The sequence below is a fragment of the Tyto alba genome, unplaced genomic scaffold (genome assembly GCF_018691265.1).
Source record: "Tyto alba isolate M040663 unplaced genomic scaffold, T.alba_DEE_v4.0 Super-Scaffold_39, whole genome shotgun sequence".
Lineage (NCBI taxonomy): Eukaryota > Metazoa > Chordata > Aves > Strigiformes > Tytonidae > Tyto > Tyto alba.
The window spans coordinates 481,975-501,748 of record NW_024881314.1 but is presented as its reverse complement, the minus strand read 5'-3'; the positions used below and the strand labels follow the sequence as shown (position 1 = coordinate 501,748).

The 19,774-nt window shown below is 61.6% G+C and overlaps 1 protein-coding gene across 1 annotated transcript in view; it reads left to right on the top strand.

The window, feature by feature from the left end:
* The first annotated feature begins 376 nt into the window (after nt 1-376).
* DNAH17 (dynein axonemal heavy chain 17) overlaps nt 377-19,774 on the top strand; it is a 24,979-nt gene continuing 5,581 nt past the window's right edge. The window contains 43 exon segments of the mRNA XM_042802483.1: nt 377-462; nt 917-1,042; nt 1,209-1,316; nt 1,460-1,591; nt 2,029-2,189; nt 2,282-2,321; nt 2,323-2,439; nt 2,871-2,975; nt 3,474-3,631; nt 4,203-4,341; nt 4,811-5,038; nt 5,199-5,336; nt 5,854-5,986; nt 6,290-6,417; nt 6,535-6,683; nt 7,333-7,615; nt 7,753-7,926; nt 8,651-8,858; nt 8,950-9,115; nt 9,654-9,756; nt 9,910-10,057; nt 10,397-10,488; nt 10,670-10,831; nt 10,982-11,146; nt 11,290-11,481; nt 11,887-12,153; nt 12,632-12,793; nt 13,365-13,598; nt 13,784-13,948; nt 14,060-14,466; nt 14,702-14,909; nt 15,219-15,334; nt 15,640-15,832; nt 15,939-16,174; nt 16,416-16,538; nt 17,287-17,491; nt 17,903-18,067; nt 18,202-18,342; nt 18,487-18,657; nt 18,821-18,943; nt 19,081-19,274; nt 19,378-19,526; nt 19,643-19,770. Coding sequence (XP_042658417.1) covers nt 403-462; nt 917-1,042; nt 1,209-1,316; nt 1,460-1,591; nt 2,029-2,189; nt 2,282-2,321; nt 2,323-2,439; nt 2,871-2,975; nt 3,474-3,631; nt 4,203-4,341; nt 4,811-5,038; nt 5,199-5,336; nt 5,854-5,986; nt 6,290-6,417; nt 6,535-6,683; nt 7,333-7,615; nt 7,753-7,926; nt 8,651-8,858; nt 8,950-9,115; nt 9,654-9,756; nt 9,910-10,057; nt 10,397-10,488; nt 10,670-10,831; nt 10,982-11,146; nt 11,290-11,481; nt 11,887-12,153; nt 12,632-12,793; nt 13,365-13,598; nt 13,784-13,948; nt 14,060-14,466; nt 14,702-14,909; nt 15,219-15,334; nt 15,640-15,832; nt 15,939-16,174; nt 16,416-16,538; nt 17,287-17,491; nt 17,903-18,067; nt 18,202-18,342; nt 18,487-18,657; nt 18,821-18,943; nt 19,081-19,274; nt 19,378-19,526; nt 19,643-19,770 — 7,002 coding nt within the window. The 5' untranslated portion in view covers nt 377-402.

Here is a 19,774-nt window from a genome sequence, read left to right as displayed (position 1 = left end):
AGACCAAAAGACTGGCTTTTCCCAGATTCTACTTTGTTTCCTCTGCAGACCTGCTTGATATTTTATCTAATGGGAACGAGCCAGCTGAGGTATGGGTTGTGTGTAAAGCACTGGAGGCAAGTCCTGTGTCTCTTGCATGCTAACCTGTTGTAGCAGTTTTAATATATTTTTCATTCTAACGGACGGAACACTGGTACCCTCCTTCTCAGAGGTGCGGCGCCCTGAGAGCTGCGCAGGGGTTGATCCAAGCGGTGCTTACAGCCCTGCGCAGGCCGGGGGTCCCTGACCTCTGCCTGCCCCTGCTCGCAGGTGTCCCGTCATCTCCCCAAGCTGTTTGACAGTCTGGCTAAGCTGAAGTTCAAGACAAGCCCGGACAAAAAGCCCCTGAGGGTTGGCCTGGGGATGTTCAGTAGGGACGAGGAGTACGTGCCCCTCGACGCAGACTGTGACTTGTCGGGCCAGGTGAGCTGAGCTCCGCAGAGCCTGCGCTCACAGAGACGGGCACGGACCGTTCACTGGTTGCGCACTGACAGGCTGGCAGCGCTCGTAAAAGACAGTCGTGAAGCCTTTTGGCCAAATAACCCCCCGCAGTGGGCTCTGCCTTGTGGGTGTAGACCAGCGCTGCAGCGGTATCGGCCGCACAAAGCCCCTCCGGGCCCGCAGCCCCGCGGGCGGCCGCACGGTGCTTTTCCCCTCTCTGCTGCCCACGCTTGAACCGTGCCCCACCACCAGCCGTGGGAAGAGCCCCGCGGGGCCATTCGCAGGGCACTTCCATGCAGCCTGTGGCGATGCGCAGGGCGAAGCTCGCCGCGCAGAGCTGCAGGGAGCCGCTCGCACGCTGCCGCGGGGTCGTGCGGCCGGCCGGGACGCGGGCTCGGAACCACGCGCTCAGGGCTTGCTGGATGTGACCCTCCAGGTCGAGGTGTGGCTGAACCGAGTGCTGGAGAGCATGCGGTCCACCCTGCGGCACCTGATCCCCGAGGCCATGGTGACCTACGAGGAGAAGCCGCGGGAGCAATGGGTGTTCGACTACCCGGCGCAGGTGGGAGCTGCCGAGCGGGGCCAGGCTGGCCGGTGGCTCCGGGAGCCCCGGTCCGGGGGGAAGAGCAAGTGCAGAGCCCGGGGAGGTGCAGGCGCCTGCCCCGAGCCTTGGCGGGGACGGGGTATTTCCCTCGATGGTCAGATTTTCTCCCCGCGGCTCTCCGCAGGTTGCTCTGACGTGCACCCAGATCTGGTGGACGACAGAAGTCGGCATTGCCTTTTCGAGGCTGGAGGAGGGCTACGAGAACGCAATGAGGGATTACAACAAAAAGCAGGTTGGGATCTCTCGGACCTGGCCTGGGGCCGTCCTGCAGCCCCTCTCTGCCCCGAAGGGGCGAGGGCTGGTCTGAGGGGTGTCACCGGGAGATGGGCAAATGGTGATGTCATTTTTCTGTTTACTATTTCTTTCCTTCCTCAGATCTCTCAGCTAAATGCACTGATCTCACTGCTCATTGGAAACCTAAGTGCCGGAGACAGAATGAAGATCATGACAATCTGTACCATTGACGTCCACGCCAGGGATGTTGTGGCTAAAATGATCCTTGCCAAGGTATTCGTTACAAGAGGGTATTTTCACTGCTTTGTGTCTTGGCACGTCTGAGCAGAGATTTCCTGTTATTTTGCTACTTTCCAATATTTTCAAAATATCCTGGTTGCATGAGGAAACCACACGTGGGGTGCTAGGGCTGCACAGGAGCGGGGGAGGTGACGGCACGGCTGGGTCTCGTGCGAAGCCAGATCCAGGAGCAGTTGTGCCGGTCGCTGCCGCGCCCGGTGGGAGCCGGGGCGCTCGGCGCAGGGCTGCGCACCGCGGTCGGCGGCACGGAGCCGGCTGGGCCACGGGGAGGGACGGTCCTCACCCACCCCAGCATTGCGCCGGGACCCGTTTGCACGCCCTCCTCCTGCGTGGGGGTGACGAGGTCCCGAGGCGCGCGGGAGCTGGCGGTGCCGGGGGCCACCCGCCCACCGCCGCCGGTTGCTCCGCAGGTGGAGAGTGCCCAGGCGTTCTCCTGGCAGTCCCAGCTCCGGCACCGCTGGGACGAGGGCAGGAGGCACTGCTACGCCAACATCTGCGACGCGCAGCTCCAGTACTCCTACGAGTACCTGGGGAACACCCCCCGGCTGGTGATCACCCCTCTGACAGACCGGTAAGGGCTCGGCTCCCCGCGCCGACCGGGGCGGCTCCGCGGCCGTGCCGCGCTGCCGGCACCGCTCAGCCCCGACGTCCTCCCCTCCGCAGGTGCTACATCACCCTGACACAGTCCCTCCACCTCTTCATGGGGGGGGGCCCCCGCCGGCCCCGCGGGCACCGGGAAGACGGAGACCACCAAGGACCTGGGCCGGGCAGTGGGCATGATGGTCTACGTCTTCAACTGCTCCGAGCAGATGGACTACAAGGTGGGGTGCGGGGGAGCGGGACGGTGGCACTGAGGCAAGAGCCGTGGGGTATCCACCAAGGCGGGGGGTCCCTCTTTCGGAAGGCACTGCTGCAGCCCCTGTGTTTGGCTGCAGTATCCATCGCCGATGCCCTGAAGCTTCTCTCCTCTCCCCGGCTCGACAGCCAGCGAGAAATGTGGGGGTCCGGCAGCAGCTCCTGGCGCCATCCTGAGCCATTTCCCCCCACCGCAGCCCTGGCCAGCTCGTGTCCTGGGGAGCCCGGGGGAGCCCGGGGAGGGGCTGTAACGCCACAGGGCTTTTCCCTAGGGAAAGGCACACATCCTAGCAGCAAGAGCAGCTCCTAGCACTGGAGCTTTCTTAACAAATCCCCGTGTTGCATCCTCTGTGCGAACGCTCAGTGTCTGAAGCCCGTCCCGGTGCTTTCTCTCCAGTCCTGCGGCAGTATCTACAAGGGGCTGGCTCAGACTGGCGCCTGGGGCTGTTTCGATGAATTCAATCGCATTGCAGTGGAGGTTTTGTCTGTGATTGCTGTGCAGGTGCGTGCTCTCCATACCAACCAGCGGCAGCCTGGTGCCGTGGGGACTGGAAGAGACTTTCCAGTTCACGTACTGAGCGTTGTCTCGGTTAAACCTGACTTTCAAAGGGACGGTTTGCTGCTGTTATCTCCACTGTGCCATGTGGGGACACAAATGGAGGGGAAGCACAGTGGTACAGGGCCTTTGGGCATGTTTAAAATCACACAGCCCATCCGTGTCCCACCCCGGTGACCCGCCACCCCCCCGCCGGTGCTGCCACTGCCCGGGGACAGGGTGTCGCGGTGCCTGGGAAGAGGCTGATTTAAGGCCAGCTCTCCTGAGGCCGGGCATTGCTGTGCTGCCGTGGCGTCAGCAAGCTCTCGGCGTTATTTCCAGCGTTGCCGGTGTCACGACTGACCCTCCAGGCTCGTTTGCTGTGGTCGGCAGCGGGGCCGAGCTGGGGGCGCAGGGCAGGGACCCGCGGGGCTGCCAGCACTGACAGCTCCCCTCCCATGCCAGGTGAAATGTGTTCAAGACGCAATTCGTGCCAAGAAGAAAAGATTCAATTTCCTTGGAGAAATGATCACTCTGATCCCGTCAGTTGGGCTGTTCATCACCATGAACCCCAGCTACGCAGGACGGACAGAACTACCTGAAAATCTAAAAGCTCTGTTCAGGTACCCGTAGGCAGAGGGGTCAGTGCGAAGGGGGAGTCCTTACAGCCCTCACCTCTGCAGTAACGTTTGTGTGCTACAGCCGTAAGGTGAACTAAGCCTTTTCTAGTGCAAATGAGGGTATTTGTGTGTGCTGGCAGCCCTTGTGTCTGGGAGATCTTGGCATCCCAGGACCTCCCAGCCTCTGACCATCTCAGGGGCTTTGAGCAGGGCTGCTCAGCCTGGAGAAGAGGATGCTCGGGTTGTCTAATTGCAACCTTTGGCTAAAATCCAATTGAGAATAAGAAAAAAAGATGGTGAAGTGCTGGAAGGGGTGGCCCAGGGATGTTGTGGGATGGCTGTCCTTGGAGGGACTCAAACTGTGCCTGGAGAAGGCCCAGGGATCCAGCCGTGACATGGGCCCTGCTTGGATCAGGAGGCTGGGCAAGACACTTGCAGAGACCCCAGCTGGTGCAAATCACTGGCCAGTTCTGATATTGAAAACGCGGGTGCCGATTCCTGCTGGCTGTGGGAGCGCAAGGGGTGCGTGCACGCCTGTACACAGCCCTGTTAACCTGCCACTGCTCCTCTCCAGACCCTGTGCCATGGTCATCCCGGATTTTGAGCTGATCTGTGAAATCATGCTTGTTGCAGAAGGTTTTCTTGATGCTAAGCTTCTTGCAAGAAAGTTCATCACGCTGTATACACTCTGCAAAGAGCTACTGTCTAAACAGGTAATTTAGCAGTACTGCATGGTTCCTTAAGATGAAAGAGTTCATTTGAACTTCAAACCTGGCGGCCTGTAGTAGGATTGCCGGTAGCAATGTGCTGACTGGCGTTCTGCATTCCGGTCTCTGCCGGGACAAATTCCACTTCTATGCTGGTGCATCATGTGGCATGTTTCTGCCTTCTGGGATAAGTCAAGAAGTCCAAAAATAGAATAGAATATAGCCAGTTAAGATGAGAGCGTCCAGATGTTATTCATCTCAGCAGCAGTGATCCGCAATAAAAATGTGCTTCCAGGAAGCACAGCAGACTGCTGCTCCCCTCCTGCCTTGGACAGGAGCTCACTTAGGCCCGGTCTGCTGGACGCTGTGGGTAACCTGGGTGTGGGGCAGCGGACAGGGCGTCCCTCTGTAGCGTTGTTTAAAGCAGCTCTCTCTCACCAAGGTGAAGGTGTAATACTCTGCTGCCTGTTGGCAGGACCACTATGACTGGGGGCTGCGGGCTATCAAGTCCGTGCTGGTGGTAGCGGGCTCCTTGAAGAGAGGGGACCCCGGGCGCGCCGAGGACCAAGTTCTGATGAGAGCTTTACGAGACTTCAACATCCCCAAGATTGTGACAGACGACTTGCCCGTCTTCATGGGGCTGATTGGAGACCTGTTCCCAGCCCTGGACGTCCCCAGGAAGAGGGACCTCAACTTTGAGAAGGTGCGAGCCCAGGCGCGGCACCAGCACCAGAGACGCGCCAGCCCTGGCAGGGTCCAGAGGCTGAAGGTCCATTCGGCACTTCTGGGGGTGGCTGCTCGTCTCTGGGGTCTTGCCCAGGCCCTGACGGCTGCCTGTGGTCGGCGCCGGCTCTCCTCCCCAGCTCATCAAGCAGTCCGTGCTGGAGCTGAAGCTGCAGGCGGAGGAGAGCTTTGTGCTGAAGGTGGTGCAGCTGGAGGAGCTGCTGCAAGTGAGACACTCCGTCTTCATCATCGGCAACGCCGGCTGTGGCAAGTCCCAGGTAGCAGCCAAACCACCCCTGAGGACTCGGGTGCCCTCCTGCCCCAGCACACCCCAGGGCCGCCCCCCCGTCCATGCAGACCCCCCCAGCTGCACCAGCAGCAGCACCTGCGCGGGGGCCGGCAGCATGGCCAGCGTCCACGGCCAGGCCAGGTCCTCCAGCACCACTCGTGCCGGGCTCAGCCCCCGGGGCTGAGCGGGTCTGGGATGGGGCTGTCCCTGCGCCGGGTGGCACGGTTCAGGGGCCACCCAGGACACCCCTGGGGACAGCGGGGACGAGGCAGGGGCACGCTCTGTGACACCCTGTGTGCCGCGGTGCCGGCTGGCGGGGCTCTGGGCTCTCACAACACCCCGGCCAGGAGCCGGCTCCACAGAGGGGGGTGCAGAGCCTTCCCGGAGGCTGCCCAGGCCGGGGGGCTCCACAGCGGGGGGGAGCAAGGCTCCGTGCCCCCCGGCTGCGGGCAAAGGCTGCCCTGGGGGGAGCAGCGGCCGTGGCTGCACCGTCCCCCTCTCCGCAGGTGCTGAGGTCGCTCAACAAGACGTACAAGACCATGAAGCGGAAGCCGGTCACCGTGGACCTTGACCCCAAGGCTGTGACCTGCGATGAGCTGTTTGGGGTTATTCATCCATCCACGCGAGAGTGGAAGGATGGTGAGACCCCAGCGCTGTGTGCGTGGCCACCTGAGCGGCCGCTTACCCCGGGTGGGACCTGGCACAAACCGTCCTCCAGCAGCCGGGGGTGCACAGGCAAATACCTTCATAAAATGTGACTCTGTAAACACTTTGTGATGCGGTGGCTGGAATGGGAAGACCCCTCCTTGGGGCTTTTTACTGGAGCGTGAGGGAGGAGGACGGTGTTTCAGAGAAGTACCCGGTCCTGCATGTCCCTCAGCAAACGTGCCGTGAGTGGAAAGAGCTGCAAAAGACAAACCTATGCGTCTCTCTGTGGGGCAGGTCTGTTTTCTTCAACGATGCGTGACCTGGCCAACATCACACATAAAGGGCCCAAGTGGATCATCCTCGATGGCGACATTGACCCCATGTGGATCGAGTCCCTGAACACGGTTATGGATGACAATAAGGTCGGTGCCATCACACCCCGGGAGCTTTGCTCGCTCATTAACATGGGGTGATCAGCTTGTGTTCACGCCTGGGCCCCGAGATCGGGGCATCCCCCCCATGACAGGCTGGTTCCCCAGGTTCTCACCTTGGCCAGCAATGAGCGCATCCCCCTCAACCCCACCATGCGGCTCCTCTTCGAGGTCAGCCACCTGCGGACGGCCACGCCAGCAACCGTGTCCCGTGCGGGAATCCTCTACATCAACCCCACGGACCTGGGCTGGAACCCGTGAGCCCGGGGAGGGAGATGGGGGAGGTGGGATGGGACAGGGTGGGATGGGACAGGGTGGGACGGGATGGGATGGGGACTGGGATAGGATGGGGATGGGATGGGGACCGGGAAGGGATGGGATGGGATGGGATGGGATGGGATGGGGACCGGGATGGGATGGGATGGGATGGGGACTGGGATGGGATGGGATGGGATGGGATAGGGATGGGGACTGGGATGGGATGGGGATGGGATGGGGACCGGGATGGGATGGGATGGGATGGGAGGGGATAGGGATGGGATGGGATGGGATGGGATGGGGACCGGGATGGGATGGGATGGGATGGGATGGGGACTGGGATGGGATGGGATGGGATAGGGATGGGGACTGGGATGGGATGGGATGGGATGGGAGGGGATGGGATGGGAGGGGATAGGGATGGGGATGGGATGGGATGGGGATGGGATGGGATGGGGACCGGGATGGGATGGGATGGGATGGGATAGGGATGGGGATGGGATGGGATGGGGATGGGATGGGATGGGATGGGATGGGATGGGATGGGATGGGATGGGATGGGATGGGATGGGATGGGATGGGATGGGATGGGATGGGATGGGTGCTGGCCCCTGCGCTCACCTGCAGCCCTGCCCTTCTCTCCTGCAGCATTGTGACCAGCTGGATCGAGAAGAGGACAGTGCAGTCTGAGAAGGCCAATTTGATGATCCTCTTTGACAAGTACCTGCCAGTGTGCCTAGAGAAGCTCAGGTCTGGATTCAAGAAGATCACCCCTGTCCCTGAGGTCACGATGACACAGACGGTGCTGTACCTGCTGGAGTGCCTCCTGATGCCGCAGACCACCCCGCCGGACTCACCTCGGGAGCTCTACGAGCTCTACTTCGTCTTCGCTTGCACTTGGGCCTTCGGAGGGGCCATGTTCCAGGACCAGGTACGGCCGCCTGCCCCCCCTGCCCGTGGGCCAGGGCATCCCGCCCAGCTTCCTCCCTCGGCCGCATCCCTTCGGAAAATACTAAAGAAGCAACAATGTTGGCCCGTTTCTGAGTTTTTCTGTCTGGTTCCTTCCAGCTCGTGGATTACCGCCTGGAGTTCAGCAAGTGGTGGGTGAATGAGTTTAAAACCATCAAGTTTCCTTCTCAGGGGACAATTTTCGACTATTACATTGATCCGGAAACAAAGAAATTCATGCTCTGGACAGAAAAAGTGCCAAAATTTGAACTCAATCCTGATGTCCCTTTACAGGTATTTCCCACAAGTTCTCTGTGCTTACGTGTTTTGCTTGCTCATTATTCCATGGCCTTCCCCCAAGCAACGCTGGGCAAGACCCCGCGCCTGGAGCAGCGCAGGGAGTTGGGCTGGCTCTGCTGCGCTGTGCAGCCGGCAGCACCCGGCAAACCCCGTGGCCTTCTCTGGTTCTGCTTCACCCTGCGGAAACCTCAGCGAGAGCTGCACATTGCAACTCTTCTTTTTTTCATTTCAGATTAACACGCGGCCTCGTAGATTCTCACAAAATAATTAGAACTATTGCCTGAATGCAAAAATGTACTTTAAAGCTTTATTTGTATGTCTTTTGAAATGCTCTCCTGAGGGAGGGGGGCTGTGTCAAAGGTTTCAGGGAAAGGGAGAGGTGCTGCAGCTGAATTTGGCCCGTGCATTGGCTGAACAAACACACTGGAGACAGTTTCAGGGGCTGCACTGTGCTGTAACTCGTTTTTCTGGCAGCTCCTCCTTTTGGTCAGAAAGCCTTTAGAATACCCAAGTACCTGAGACCTTTTGCTTTAGAGAGGGGTGAGGTTTGTACAGAGTTGGAGCGTCTTCCATTAGACCAGCTGGCATTGCCGGGAACGCCAGGCAAGGCTTCCTGCGCGCTGCCCGCTGCGCTCACGGAAGGTCCCACCTCTGCCTGCAAACGCCAACCCCGGCAGCAAGAGGCGAGCTCCGGGGCTTGAGGGCACGATTCCCCCAGGCCTCCCTGGTGCACACGACGGAGACCGTTCGCATTCGCTACCTCATGGACCTGCTGATGGAGAAGCAGAGGCCGGTGATGCTGGTGGGGAACGCGGGGACGGGAAAATCGGTCCTGATGCGGGACAAGCTCGGAGCGCTCAGCGCAGATGAATACCTCGTGCAGTCTGTGCCCTTTAACTTCTACACCACCTCGGCCATGCTGCAGGGTAGGGCTGGGCGAGCCGGCAGCCGGCCCCGTGTCGGGCTGTGCCGCCCGGCGCTGCCCCGCTCACCACCCACCCGCTCCTCTCGCCGCAGCCGTCCTCGAGAAACCCCTGGAGAAGAAATCCGGGAGGAACTACGGCCCACCCGGGACCAGGAGGCTTGTCTACTTCATCGACGACATGAACATGCCAGAGGTGGACAAGTACGGCACCGTGGCACCGCACACGCTCATCCGGCAGCACATGGACCACGGGCACTGGTGGGTGCCCGGCCAGCGGCCCCCGCTGTGGGGCCTCGGTGACCCTCTGCCCGGCAAACCCGTGCCGTGCCGGTGCCTCCCCCATCCCATCCCGGTGCAGGACCCCAGCCGTGCCCTGCCCGTGGTGCCGGCGGAGCTCAGCCGCCTGTCCCCCCCTCCAGCTCTCTCATCCCCAGAACTGCAGGGAAGGTTTTGGCAGAGAAATGGGAAAACTCTCTGCTGGCAACTCCAAAGCCCATTCAAAGCAAACAGCCCCGCTGCCCGTGCCTGGCAGCGCGGTGCAGGCGCTGGGGAGGGCTCGCTTGGGAAGGGGGGGGAAGGTGACAAGTGCTGCCCCAGTGGGGTTTGGGACCAGCTCTGGCTGTGGGTCACGGGAAGCATCACCGAGAGCAGTGACAGGCTTTGCCGAGCACCGGGGAAATGGGGATCCCCGCTCCCGCATCCCCCTTCGACGCAGCTCCGCGGGGCCAGTGGGGCCAGAGCCTGAGCGGAGGAACCCATCCCCGGGGAAAGCGTCACCCTGCCGGTCCCTGCGCAGGTACGACAGGAACAAACTGACCCTGAAGGACATTCACAACTGCCAGTACGTGGCCTGCATGAACCCGACCGCAGGGTCCTTCACCATCGACTCCAGGTTGCAGGTACGCGGGGGGCGCGGGGCCGGGGGCTGTGCCGCGGCGGGTTCCCTTCCCTGGCACCGCAGCCCGGTGCGGGTGGGATGGGGTGGGGGCCGACTGGCTGCACCGGCCCCAGCGGGACAAAGCTCCCATCTGAATTTTTGCCCCTTGCGGCAGCGTCACTTCTGCGTCTTCGCCATGAGCTTCCCCGGGCAGGAGGCTCTGCTGGCCGTGTACAGCACCATCCTCGCGCAGCACCTGGCCCGGCAGAAGATGCCGCCGCCTGTCCAGAAGCTGCAGCCCCAGCTGGTAGCGGCAGCGCTGGGTGAGCCCCTGCCACGCCGGTGGGGGTGAGGGGGGGGCAGCACCCATCGGCATCAGCCCCCCGGGAATTCACCCACCAGCACCGGGGAAACTCAACCACAGCACAAGCGGCCAGTGCCCGGGGAGCCCCGCGCCGCGCCCCCGCACCCCGGCACCGTGCAAATGCAACCTCGGTTCACGTCCATAACGCAGCATCGCGTCCCTCGAAGTTGTCAGGCTAAAACCTCGGGCTTGTCCCACCCGCCGGGGGGGAGAGCGAGCGGGGCTCAGGGGTCCCGCCGGAGGCTGCCGGGGTCTCGGGGGACCTGCCCACCCGCTCACCCCCGTTTCCCACCAACAGCCCTCCACCAGAAGGTCGCCTCCACCTTCTTGCCAACAGCCATCAAGTTCCACTACCTCTTCAACCTCCGGGACCTCTCCAATATATTCCAGGTAGAGGGAGGGCTGTTTCCTCTCAAACGTCCTCATTCCTTTCTTTCCTTCATTATGCCACCTTGCAGTGCTCCATGTCCCTGAAAAGTACCGTGGCCCCTTCCCAAAGCCAACCTTTAAACTCAGCTCTGAGTGGCAGTAAAATGACCCCAGGGGACTGAGGGATTCGCGTGTCTGTCAGGGTCTCTTGTTCTCCACTCCCGAATGCCTGAAAAGTCCCCTGGACCTGGTGCGTCTCTGGCTCCACGAAGCTGAGCGGGTGTACGGGGACAAGCTCGTCGATGAAAAGGACCAAACGGCCTTTGGGAAGATGCTGGTGGACATCTGCAAGAAGTTCTTTGATGTAAGTTGTGCTGGAAAATGAGGGAGTGCCCCAGCCCCGTGAGGCTGCACTGCCAGGCTGAGCTCCCCGGCACGGGCTCGGCGGTGGCACGGCCAGTGGTCCCCCAGGAGCCCCACGGCTGAGCCCCACATCTGGAATTGCCTCTCCCAGGAACTCGGCGAAGACCTGGTGTTCACCAAGCCCAACATCTACTGCCACTTTGCCCAGGGCATAGGGGATCCCAGGTACATGCCGGTGCCGAGCTGGCCGGCTCTGAACAAGCTGCTGGCGGAAGCCCTGGACAGCTACAACGAGATGAACGCGGCGATGAACCTGGTGAGAGCCCTGCCAGGGGCAGATCCGCCCCGCAAAGCTGCGCCTGCAGCATCGCTCTCGCTCGGGTTTGTATGTTTTGGGGCGTTCGCCGACCTTCCTGCCGTCATTCAGAATATCGAGCCTTCCCCTCCCGTTTTCTTCAGGTGCTCTTTGAAGATGCGGTGTCTCATATTTGCAGAATTAGTCGGATTTTAGAGTCTCCCCGGGGCAACGCGCTGCTGGTGGGGGTAGGAGGCAGCGGGAAGCAGAGTCTAGCGCGGCTGGCAGCTTTTATCAGCAATCTGAACGTGTTTCAGATTACGCTGAAGAAAGGCTACGGCATCCCAGACCTGAAGGTGAGAGCAGCTTTCCTCCCGGCCCCCGGGCCAGCGCTGCCTGCTCGCGGGACGGATCCTGCAAACGCGGCGTGGTGCCAAGCCCCGCGGTGGCTCCGGTGCCTGGGGTGGGCGCGGGGGGCTCTGCTCTCCTCTCATCGCTGTCTGTGCACCCTGTGATCCATCCAAAGGTCCTTTCTGACCAGCCTCGAGTCCTGCCCCGAGGGGCCGCAGCATTCCCCGGGCAGGGGCGAGCAGGAGTCACTTTGGGGGGCAGGCGCTGGCACCCAGCACCTCCCCAAAGGCACCCTCCTGCCCTCCCCGGGCAGCCCAGGGGTGCCGGGCTGTGCCAAACCGGTCACCTGGGAGAACAGCTCAGGGTGGGTTTGAAAGGCGGGGGGTGACAGGCTCTCTCTCCTGTCCCAGCTGGACCTCGCCTCCCAGTGCATCAAGGCAGCCGTGAAGAACGTCCCCACCGTATTCCTGATGACAGACTCCCAGGTTGCTGATGAATCGTTCCTGGTCCTAATCAATGATTACTTGGCGTCCGGGGAGGTGCCGGGGCTCTTTCAGGATGATGACCTGGAAAACATTATGAGTGCCATGAAGCCCCAAGTGAAGTTCCTTGGATTGCAAGATACAAGGGAAAACTGCTGGAAATTATTTATAGAAAAAGTCAGGCGTCAGTTAAAGGTGAGTGTTCGCCCAGGGCGGTGTTTTGTCCGTGCTCCTCACTTGCCTAATCCAAAACCTATCTGCAGACAGGACACAGAAAACCGTGGTTTCGTTGCAGGGTGATGGGTTTGGGTGAAAGATGTTTCCAATGGCTCCCCAGACAACGCTGCACCCCCCAGACCCAGGGGTGCAGCTCTTCACCCCCATATTTACCTCCCTTGGGGCAGAGGGGTGTGAGCAGCCTCCACGGCCACGAGCCACAGCCACCACAGGGGACCCGGTGGTGCCGGCCCCGGCCCCGCTGCAGGGCAGGGGGTGCAGTCATGGCCCATCTCCCACGGACCGGGAAGGGAAGTTAATGGGAGGCAAAGTCTTGATCTCCAGCAGAAGCGTTTGCGAGCGATGCTCAGCCCACAGTGATGCTCCTGCTGCCCCACGCGTGAGCGGGGACCCCAGCAGTGGGGACATGCCGCTCACCCGCCGTGCCCTGCCCCAGGTCATCCTCTGCTTCTCCCCCGTGGGCTCGACCCTGAGGGAGCGGGCGAGGCGGTTCCCCGCCGTGGTCAACTGCACGGCCATCGACTGGTTCCACGAGTGGCCGGAGGATGCGCTCGTGTCCGTCAGCAGCAGGTTCCTGGAGGAAACGGGGGACATTGAGGTGAGCCGGGACCCCGGGTCAGCGCACGCCGTGCCTGCGCACAGCCCTCTGTCCTGGGGGGCTGGGGAAAACCGGGCTGCTTTGGGGGGAATGACCTGCGCTTCTGCTGCTCTCCTTGTTGTGACATGCCTGGGGATGGGGGTCTGGCGTGACCCGGCGGTGTGGGGTCACCAAGCTGGGAATGGGGTCTGCGGTAAGCTCACAGCTGGCTCCGGGGTCAGAGCCTGCGGCCCCAAACCGTGCCAGTGAGGACAAACCTGTCCTCATTTCTCATTTGTCCTTAAAACACCATCACAAATAAAAGCCTGGAAACAGCAGCTTTTCCCCAGTGCAGCTGAGGTTAACCTGGAGGATTAGAGCCAGGAAAGCCAGAGCTGAGCTCAGGAACCAGCACCGTTAGTGCCGTGGTCACCTTCGTTTCTCAGCCACGCGTTGTGCTGTTTAACAAAAAATGGCACTTTGCCCCCTGGCCTCTGGGTGTGGAACCAACGCTGCGGGCGGGCTCAGTTCTACCCCAGCACCTCCCCGCGCCCGCACGGCGCACGGCTCACTGGCTGTGCTCCTGGTGCAGCCCGAGGTCAAGGTTTCCATCAGCCGGTTCATGTCCCACGTCCACCTGAGCGTTAAGGAGATGTCCAAGACCTACCTGGCTGTGGAGAGACGCTATAATTACACCACGCCAAAGACCTTCCTGGAGCAGATAAGTCTCTACCAAAACCTGCTGTCGAAAAAACGGAGCGAGCTCACCGCCAAGATCGAGAGGCTGGAGAAGGGGCTGACAAAGCTGCAGAGCACGGCGTCACAGGTGCCTGCCCGCAGCACCCTTCTGCATCGTGCCAGCTGTGGGCCTGGGGGGGGCGAGAGGAGGCGCGTCCCCACGGGGCGCCGCAGTGTCCATGAGGTCCCCAAGCCAAGCCAAGCCACTGCTGCGAGGCGGGGCAGGGCTCGGCAGGACCAACCCTGGATCCTCTCTGTTTCTCCCCCACCAAGGTGGATGACCTGAAAGCCAAGCTGGCGGTCCAGGAGACAGAGCTGAAGCAGAAAAACGAGGATGCGGATAAACTGATCCACGTGGTGGGCGTCGAGACAGAGAAGGTCAGCAAGGAGAAAGCCATCGCTGCCGAGGAGGAGCTGAAGGTCCAGGCCATCAACACGGTGCGTGGTGCTGAGCCGGTGCCCATCGCACCGGGGTCCAACACGGGATGGGGCTGCGCGAGCTCTGTCAGCTCCGGCTGCTCACCCCACCCCGTCCCCTCGCCTCCCCAGAACGTGGCTGAGAAGCAGCGAGCCTGCGAGACCGACCTGGCGAAAGCGGAGCCGGCGCTCGTGGCTGCCCAGGAAGCCCTCAACACGCTCAACAAGGTGGGGGTCCCCTCGGTGGGAAGCGGGTTCCCAGCTGGTGCCGGCGCCCCTGTGCCGGGGCGATGCTCAGCAGCCCCCCCGGTCCCTTCCCAGAACAACCTGACGGAGCTGAAGTCCTTCGGGTCCCCGCCCCAAGCCGTGGTGAACGTGACGGCGGCCGTGATGGTCCTGACGGCCCCCAGGGGCAAGATACCGAAGGATAAGAGCTGGAAGGCAGCAAAAGTCATGATGGGAAAAGTTGACACTTTCCTTGACGCCTTAAAGAATTTTGACAAGGAGCACATCCCTGAGGCCTGTCTCAAGGCGTTTCAGTGAGTCCGTGGCTGGCTCCTGCCCCCTCCCCAGCCCCGAGCCCCCAGGCTGCCCTGGCCATGGCACCCAGGAGAGACATCCCCCCCCCCCCAGCGAGCGCAGCTCTGCAAGAGCAGAGCAAACGCTTCAAAAACGTTTGCTCTGCTCTTGCACCCTGCTGCCCTCGGCAGCCCGAGGAGCGGGACGGAGCAGCCGCAGCACCGTGTCGCAGCGCGGCGCGTTCTCCCGTTCCAGGCCCTACCAGTCAGACCCCAGTTTTGATCCAGAGTTCATAATGTCGAAGTCGACAGCCGCCGCAGGTCTGTGCTCCTGGTGCCTAAACATCGTCCGCTTCTACGAGGTGTTCTGCGAGGTGGAGCCCAAGAGGCTGGCGCTGGAGGAGGCCAACGCCGAGCTGGCAGAGGCACAAGAAAAACTCAGTCGCATTAAGAACAAAATTGCCGTAAGTGCGTGCCCCCCCCGCGGCCCCCGGCCAGGGCTGGCTGCCGGAGCCAGCCGCTGTTTGCCTTGGCTGGCGCCTGCCGAACCCCACCAGCCACCGGCGATCCGGCTGCGGGTCACGGCCAGCAGCCAAAACCGAGCGAGAAAGATTCTTATAATTCATGTAACCTGGAGCCCAGGTGCAAGAGCCGCGTCGCCACGACGGGAGCTGCCACAGAGCTCCCGCGGGTCTGCAGAGCTCTCGCCCGGGCTCCTGGCAGCTTACTGCGCTGTGTGCGGGGCGTAACTGTAGATGTGTTGTCTTTTGAAGGACCTGAATGCCAATTTGGCAGCTCTCACTGCAGCATTTGAGAAAGCTACAGCTGAAAAAATCAAATGTCAGCAGGAGGCTGACGCAACCAACAGAGTCATCGTGTTGGCAAACAGGTACTGTGCAAACGCTGGCTCCAGGAGTGCTGGGACTGTCTGCTGCTGCCTGGCATTGCCTGGTGGCAATGACACAGGGGTCATGGAAGCACCAGAGCCCCCCGTACCCTCCCCGAATTAAAAAATCCCGAGTACAAAATGGGCCAGAAATTCAGGGCAGGGGATGATGCAGCCGCGCAGCCCGGGCGAGGGCAGCCCGGCACCCGAGCAGAGCGGGGTTAATCTCGAGGGCGTTTGGTGACAGCCGTCCTGCGGCATCACGGCCAAGGCACTGCAGCAGCCACCGTCTCCTCTGACCCCCCCAGGCTCATCGGGGGCCTGGCATCCGAAAACGTCCGCTGGGCTGAGTCAGTAGAGATGCTCAGGGAGCAGGAGAAGACGCTGTGCGGGGACGTGCTGCTGGTCTCTGCCTTCGTGTCCTACGTCGGCTACTTCACCAAGAAGTACAGGGCCGAGCTGCTGGAGAGGCACTGGATCCCCTTCCTCAGCAGCCTGGCAGTGAGTGGCCACTGGTCCCGGTCTGGGGTACCCGGGGCTCCCCCCCTCCACGCCGAGGGGCTCCCGCTCCCCCGCGGCCAAGCGCTCAAGAGCCCCTCCCCGGCAGGCGCCCATCCCCGTCACGCCAGGGCTGGACCCCCTCAGCCTCCTCACCGACACTGCGGACGTGGCTGCCTGGAGCAACCAGGGGCTGCCCAGCGACCGCACGTCCACCGAGAACGCCACCATCCTCTGCAACACCCAGCGCTGGCCCCTGGTCGTGGACGCCCAGCTCCAGGGCATCAAGTGGATCAAGAACAAATACGGGGAGGAGCTGCAGGCCATCCGCCTGGGCCAGCGGAGGTGGGGCGGGTGCTGCGGGGCGGCCGCGGGCTCGGGCTGCAACGGGCCCCCCTTCCCCCGCCAGCCGAGGGGCGCGGGGCTCTGCCGGCCAGGGCACCCCCCTCCCCCATCAGACTTGGGGTACCCGAGGGCAGCAGCGCTGGTGGGTCCATGGGCTCCGCGGGGGTCAGGGCTGCTGGGGCGCCGGGGGGGCCCACCGGGGCGCAGCGGCCGCAGGGCATCCCTCCCCTCTCGGCCGCAGCTACCTGGACACCATCGAGCGGGCGGTTTCCGAAGGACAGACGCTGCTGATCGAGGACGTCGGCGAGACGGTGGAGCCGGTGCTGGACCATCTCCTGGGCAGGAACACCACCAAGAAGGGCAGGTCAGCTCACCCCGTTCTCCGGTGCCGAGGAGTCTCATCTGCTCCGAGCAACTGCTGCAGCCCTAAAATGCTGATTTTATGCCCCTTTGCATGACAACAGCTGGGGCCTGATCCTTCCCCATGCACGTGAGAGCCTCCGGCTACATCCCCCAGTTTTCTCCGGGTATTTCCCAGTGGGGACGCTTGTGGTTGATGTCACGTTTTGGACTGTTCTGGTCGGCAGAGTCCAGTTCACTTAGTGATTTAAGATGAGCATGTTACCCAATGCACCTTATTGCAGTATAAATGAATGGGAAGGTTCTCTTGGCAGACACAGACGCTATTCCATGACAGGGCTTTTCCGGAGAATCCCCTGCCCCATCTCCCCCGCCCCACTGGGCGCTGCAGGCACCGCCGCCTTCCCCAGGCACCACCGACCTCCCTGGCCGTGTCCCCAGGGGCTGCTGCGGGCTGGTGCCCCAGGACCGCAGGGACGGGGCTCTGGGACTGCTGGGGAGGGAGCTGCACCACCCTGCCCGTATCGTGGCACGGTGCCTGCGAGCAGCACGAGCCCAGAAGCTGCCTGAGAGCCGCGGGCAGGGCAGCCGCCAGCTCCTTCGGCTCCTCCAGCCTTGGCCCTTGCCATTGCCTCTTCCCAACCAAAGAAAAACATCTCGAGTGGCCGGGAAGGAGCACGCGGGTTGAGGGTTTGTCTGTGACAGCTTACTGCCAGGGCTACACACATTAATTTGTTTAATTATCTGAACAGATACATTAGGATAGGAGATAAAGAAGTGGAGTATCACCCACGCTTCCGCCTGATTCTGCACACCAAATATTTCAACCCTCACTTCAAGCCGGAGGTGCAGGCTCAGTGCACCCTGATCAACTTCTTGGTGACCCGGGAGGGACTGGAGGACCAGCTCCTGGCTGCGGTGGTGGCCAAAGAGCGGCCAGACCTGGAGACCCTGAAGGTACGAACCTGGCTGCCAGCGAGACGGTAGCAGAGGGGGGCTGGGGGGCTGCGGTGGCTTTGCTGGCAGGGAGCAGAGATCTCATCAACGTGAGCTTGGTGCTGCTTATCGAGAGCCAAGCGAGTCCCATCCACCCTCCTTTTGCATTGGCGCTTCGATGACAGCATGAAAAACTTTGTGTGTTTCTCAGGGACCTGTAGCTCAGCTGGCAGGTACCCCAGTACGCTGCCTGGGCTGCAGTTGTAAAGGGAGAATTTCTAATAGATGATAAAGGCAGCAGAACTGCTGACGGTGCACAGCCTGTTGCATGCATTCCGTTAGGGAGCACCCACATTAAGTCACAGCAATCGAGGCCAGTTTTACCGCGGTCTCTTGAATGACACGCGTCTCTCTGGGACACTGGTGTTGTAGGCAAACCTCACGAAGAGCCAGAACGAGTTCAAGATCAAGCTGAAGGAGCTGGAGGACTCCCTGCTCGCCCGGCTGTCTGCTGCCGGGGGGGAATTCCTGGGGGACACGGTGCTGGTGGAGAACCTGGAAACAACGAAGCGCACAGCCATGGAAATTGAGGAAAAAGTAAGTGAGCTGCCCCAGAGCTGGTGCTGGAGATCTCCCGGGCCACGCTGGGCCCCCAGCGCTGAGCGGGAGCCTGGGCACTGCTCTGCCACGTGCTGGGCTGCTGGAGAACACCCACCTTCGTGTGCGTCAAGGTGAAAGAAGCTAAAGTCACCGAAGTCCAAATAAATGTCGCTAGAGAAAACTACAGGCCAGCGGCGGAGCGAGCGTCCCTGCTGTACTTCATCCTGAGTGACCTCAACAAGATCAACCCCATCTACCAGTTCTCTCTCAAGGTAGATGTGAAGCAAGAAGGGAATTGGTTTGTACAGGCAGGACAGGGTGTGGGGGATCTCGGAGATTTGGTGCTTCAGCATTTATGCTGCTAACAAAACACCCAGCAGCCCAGGCCCTGAGCTGCCCGCCCGGCTCTTCCTCAGGCATTCAACGGGGTCTTCGAGAAAGCCATCCAGCGCACGGCCCCCAGCGACGACATCGAGCAGAGGGTGATCAACCTGACGGACGAGATCACCTACTCGGTCTATGCGTACACCGCCCGGGGGCTCTTTGAGAGAGACAAACTCATTTTCCTGGCCCAGGTTACCTTCCAGGTAACGCGTGCAAATGTTTGGGGCTTCTGCTGTGTAATCCTGTACGTGAGTTTGTCTTGTTTTAGACAGGTTGTTCTCTGACGGATGCTCGGTAGCTTCTCACCCGGAGCGCGGCCCCTCGCGCCCAGACCGCGGTTGTGACACCCCGCTCTCAATGTGCCAGGTCCTGGTAATCAAGGGAGAAGCGAACCCGGCAGAGCTGGACTTTCTTCTGCGCTTCCCCTCCAAGGCCGGCGTCACGTCCCCCGTGGACTTCCTGCAGCCCCAGGGCTGGGGCGGCATCAAGGTTGGTCAGGTCTGGCAGCCGGAGCTGGGCTGCGGGACCCCCCGGGGCCCGGCTCCCTGGGGACCCCCCCAGCCTGGGGGTCCCTGAGGACGAGCAGAGCCCGGGAGTGATTCAGCCCTTCTCTGCGGGACCCGAAGGTGCTCTCGGAAATGGACGAGTTCAGGAACTTGGACAGCGATATCGAGGGCTCGGCAAAGCGATGGAAAAAGTTTGTGGAGTCGGAGGTGCCGGAGAAGGAGGCGTTCCCCAAGGAGTGGAAGAACAAGTCGGCGCTGCAGAAGCTGTGCATGCTGCGGTGCCTGCGGCCGGACAGGATGTCCTACGCCGTCCGGTGCGCCAGTGCCAGCCCGGTGCCCGCGGTGCTCTCCTGGCGCCGGCTGCGCCCCGCCACTGCGTTTGTCCCTCATTCACATTATGGTTTTATTTTTCTGTAGGAACTTTGTGGAAGAGAAGATGGGGAGCAAGTTTGTGGAAGGGAGGAGCGTTGAACTCTTCAAGGCGTACAAGGAGAGCAGCCCCTCCAGCCCTCTGTTCTTCATCCTCTCTCCTGGCGTCGACCCACTGAAGGATGTGGAGGCCCTGGGTGAGCCACTGCCCCCGCCTCGGCTGGCACCAGCCCCCGGGGGCTGCGCAGCCCCCTCTTTGTACCAACCCTAACAAAAAGGCATCTCACACCGTGGCGGTTTCCCCCCTCCCCAGGCAGAAAGCTGAACTTCACCATCGACAACGGGAAGATCCACAACGTGTCGCTGGGGCAGGGCCAGGAGGTCGTGGCAGAACGGGCCCTGGAGCTGGCGGCCGCGCAGGGACACTGGGTCATCCTGCAGGTTT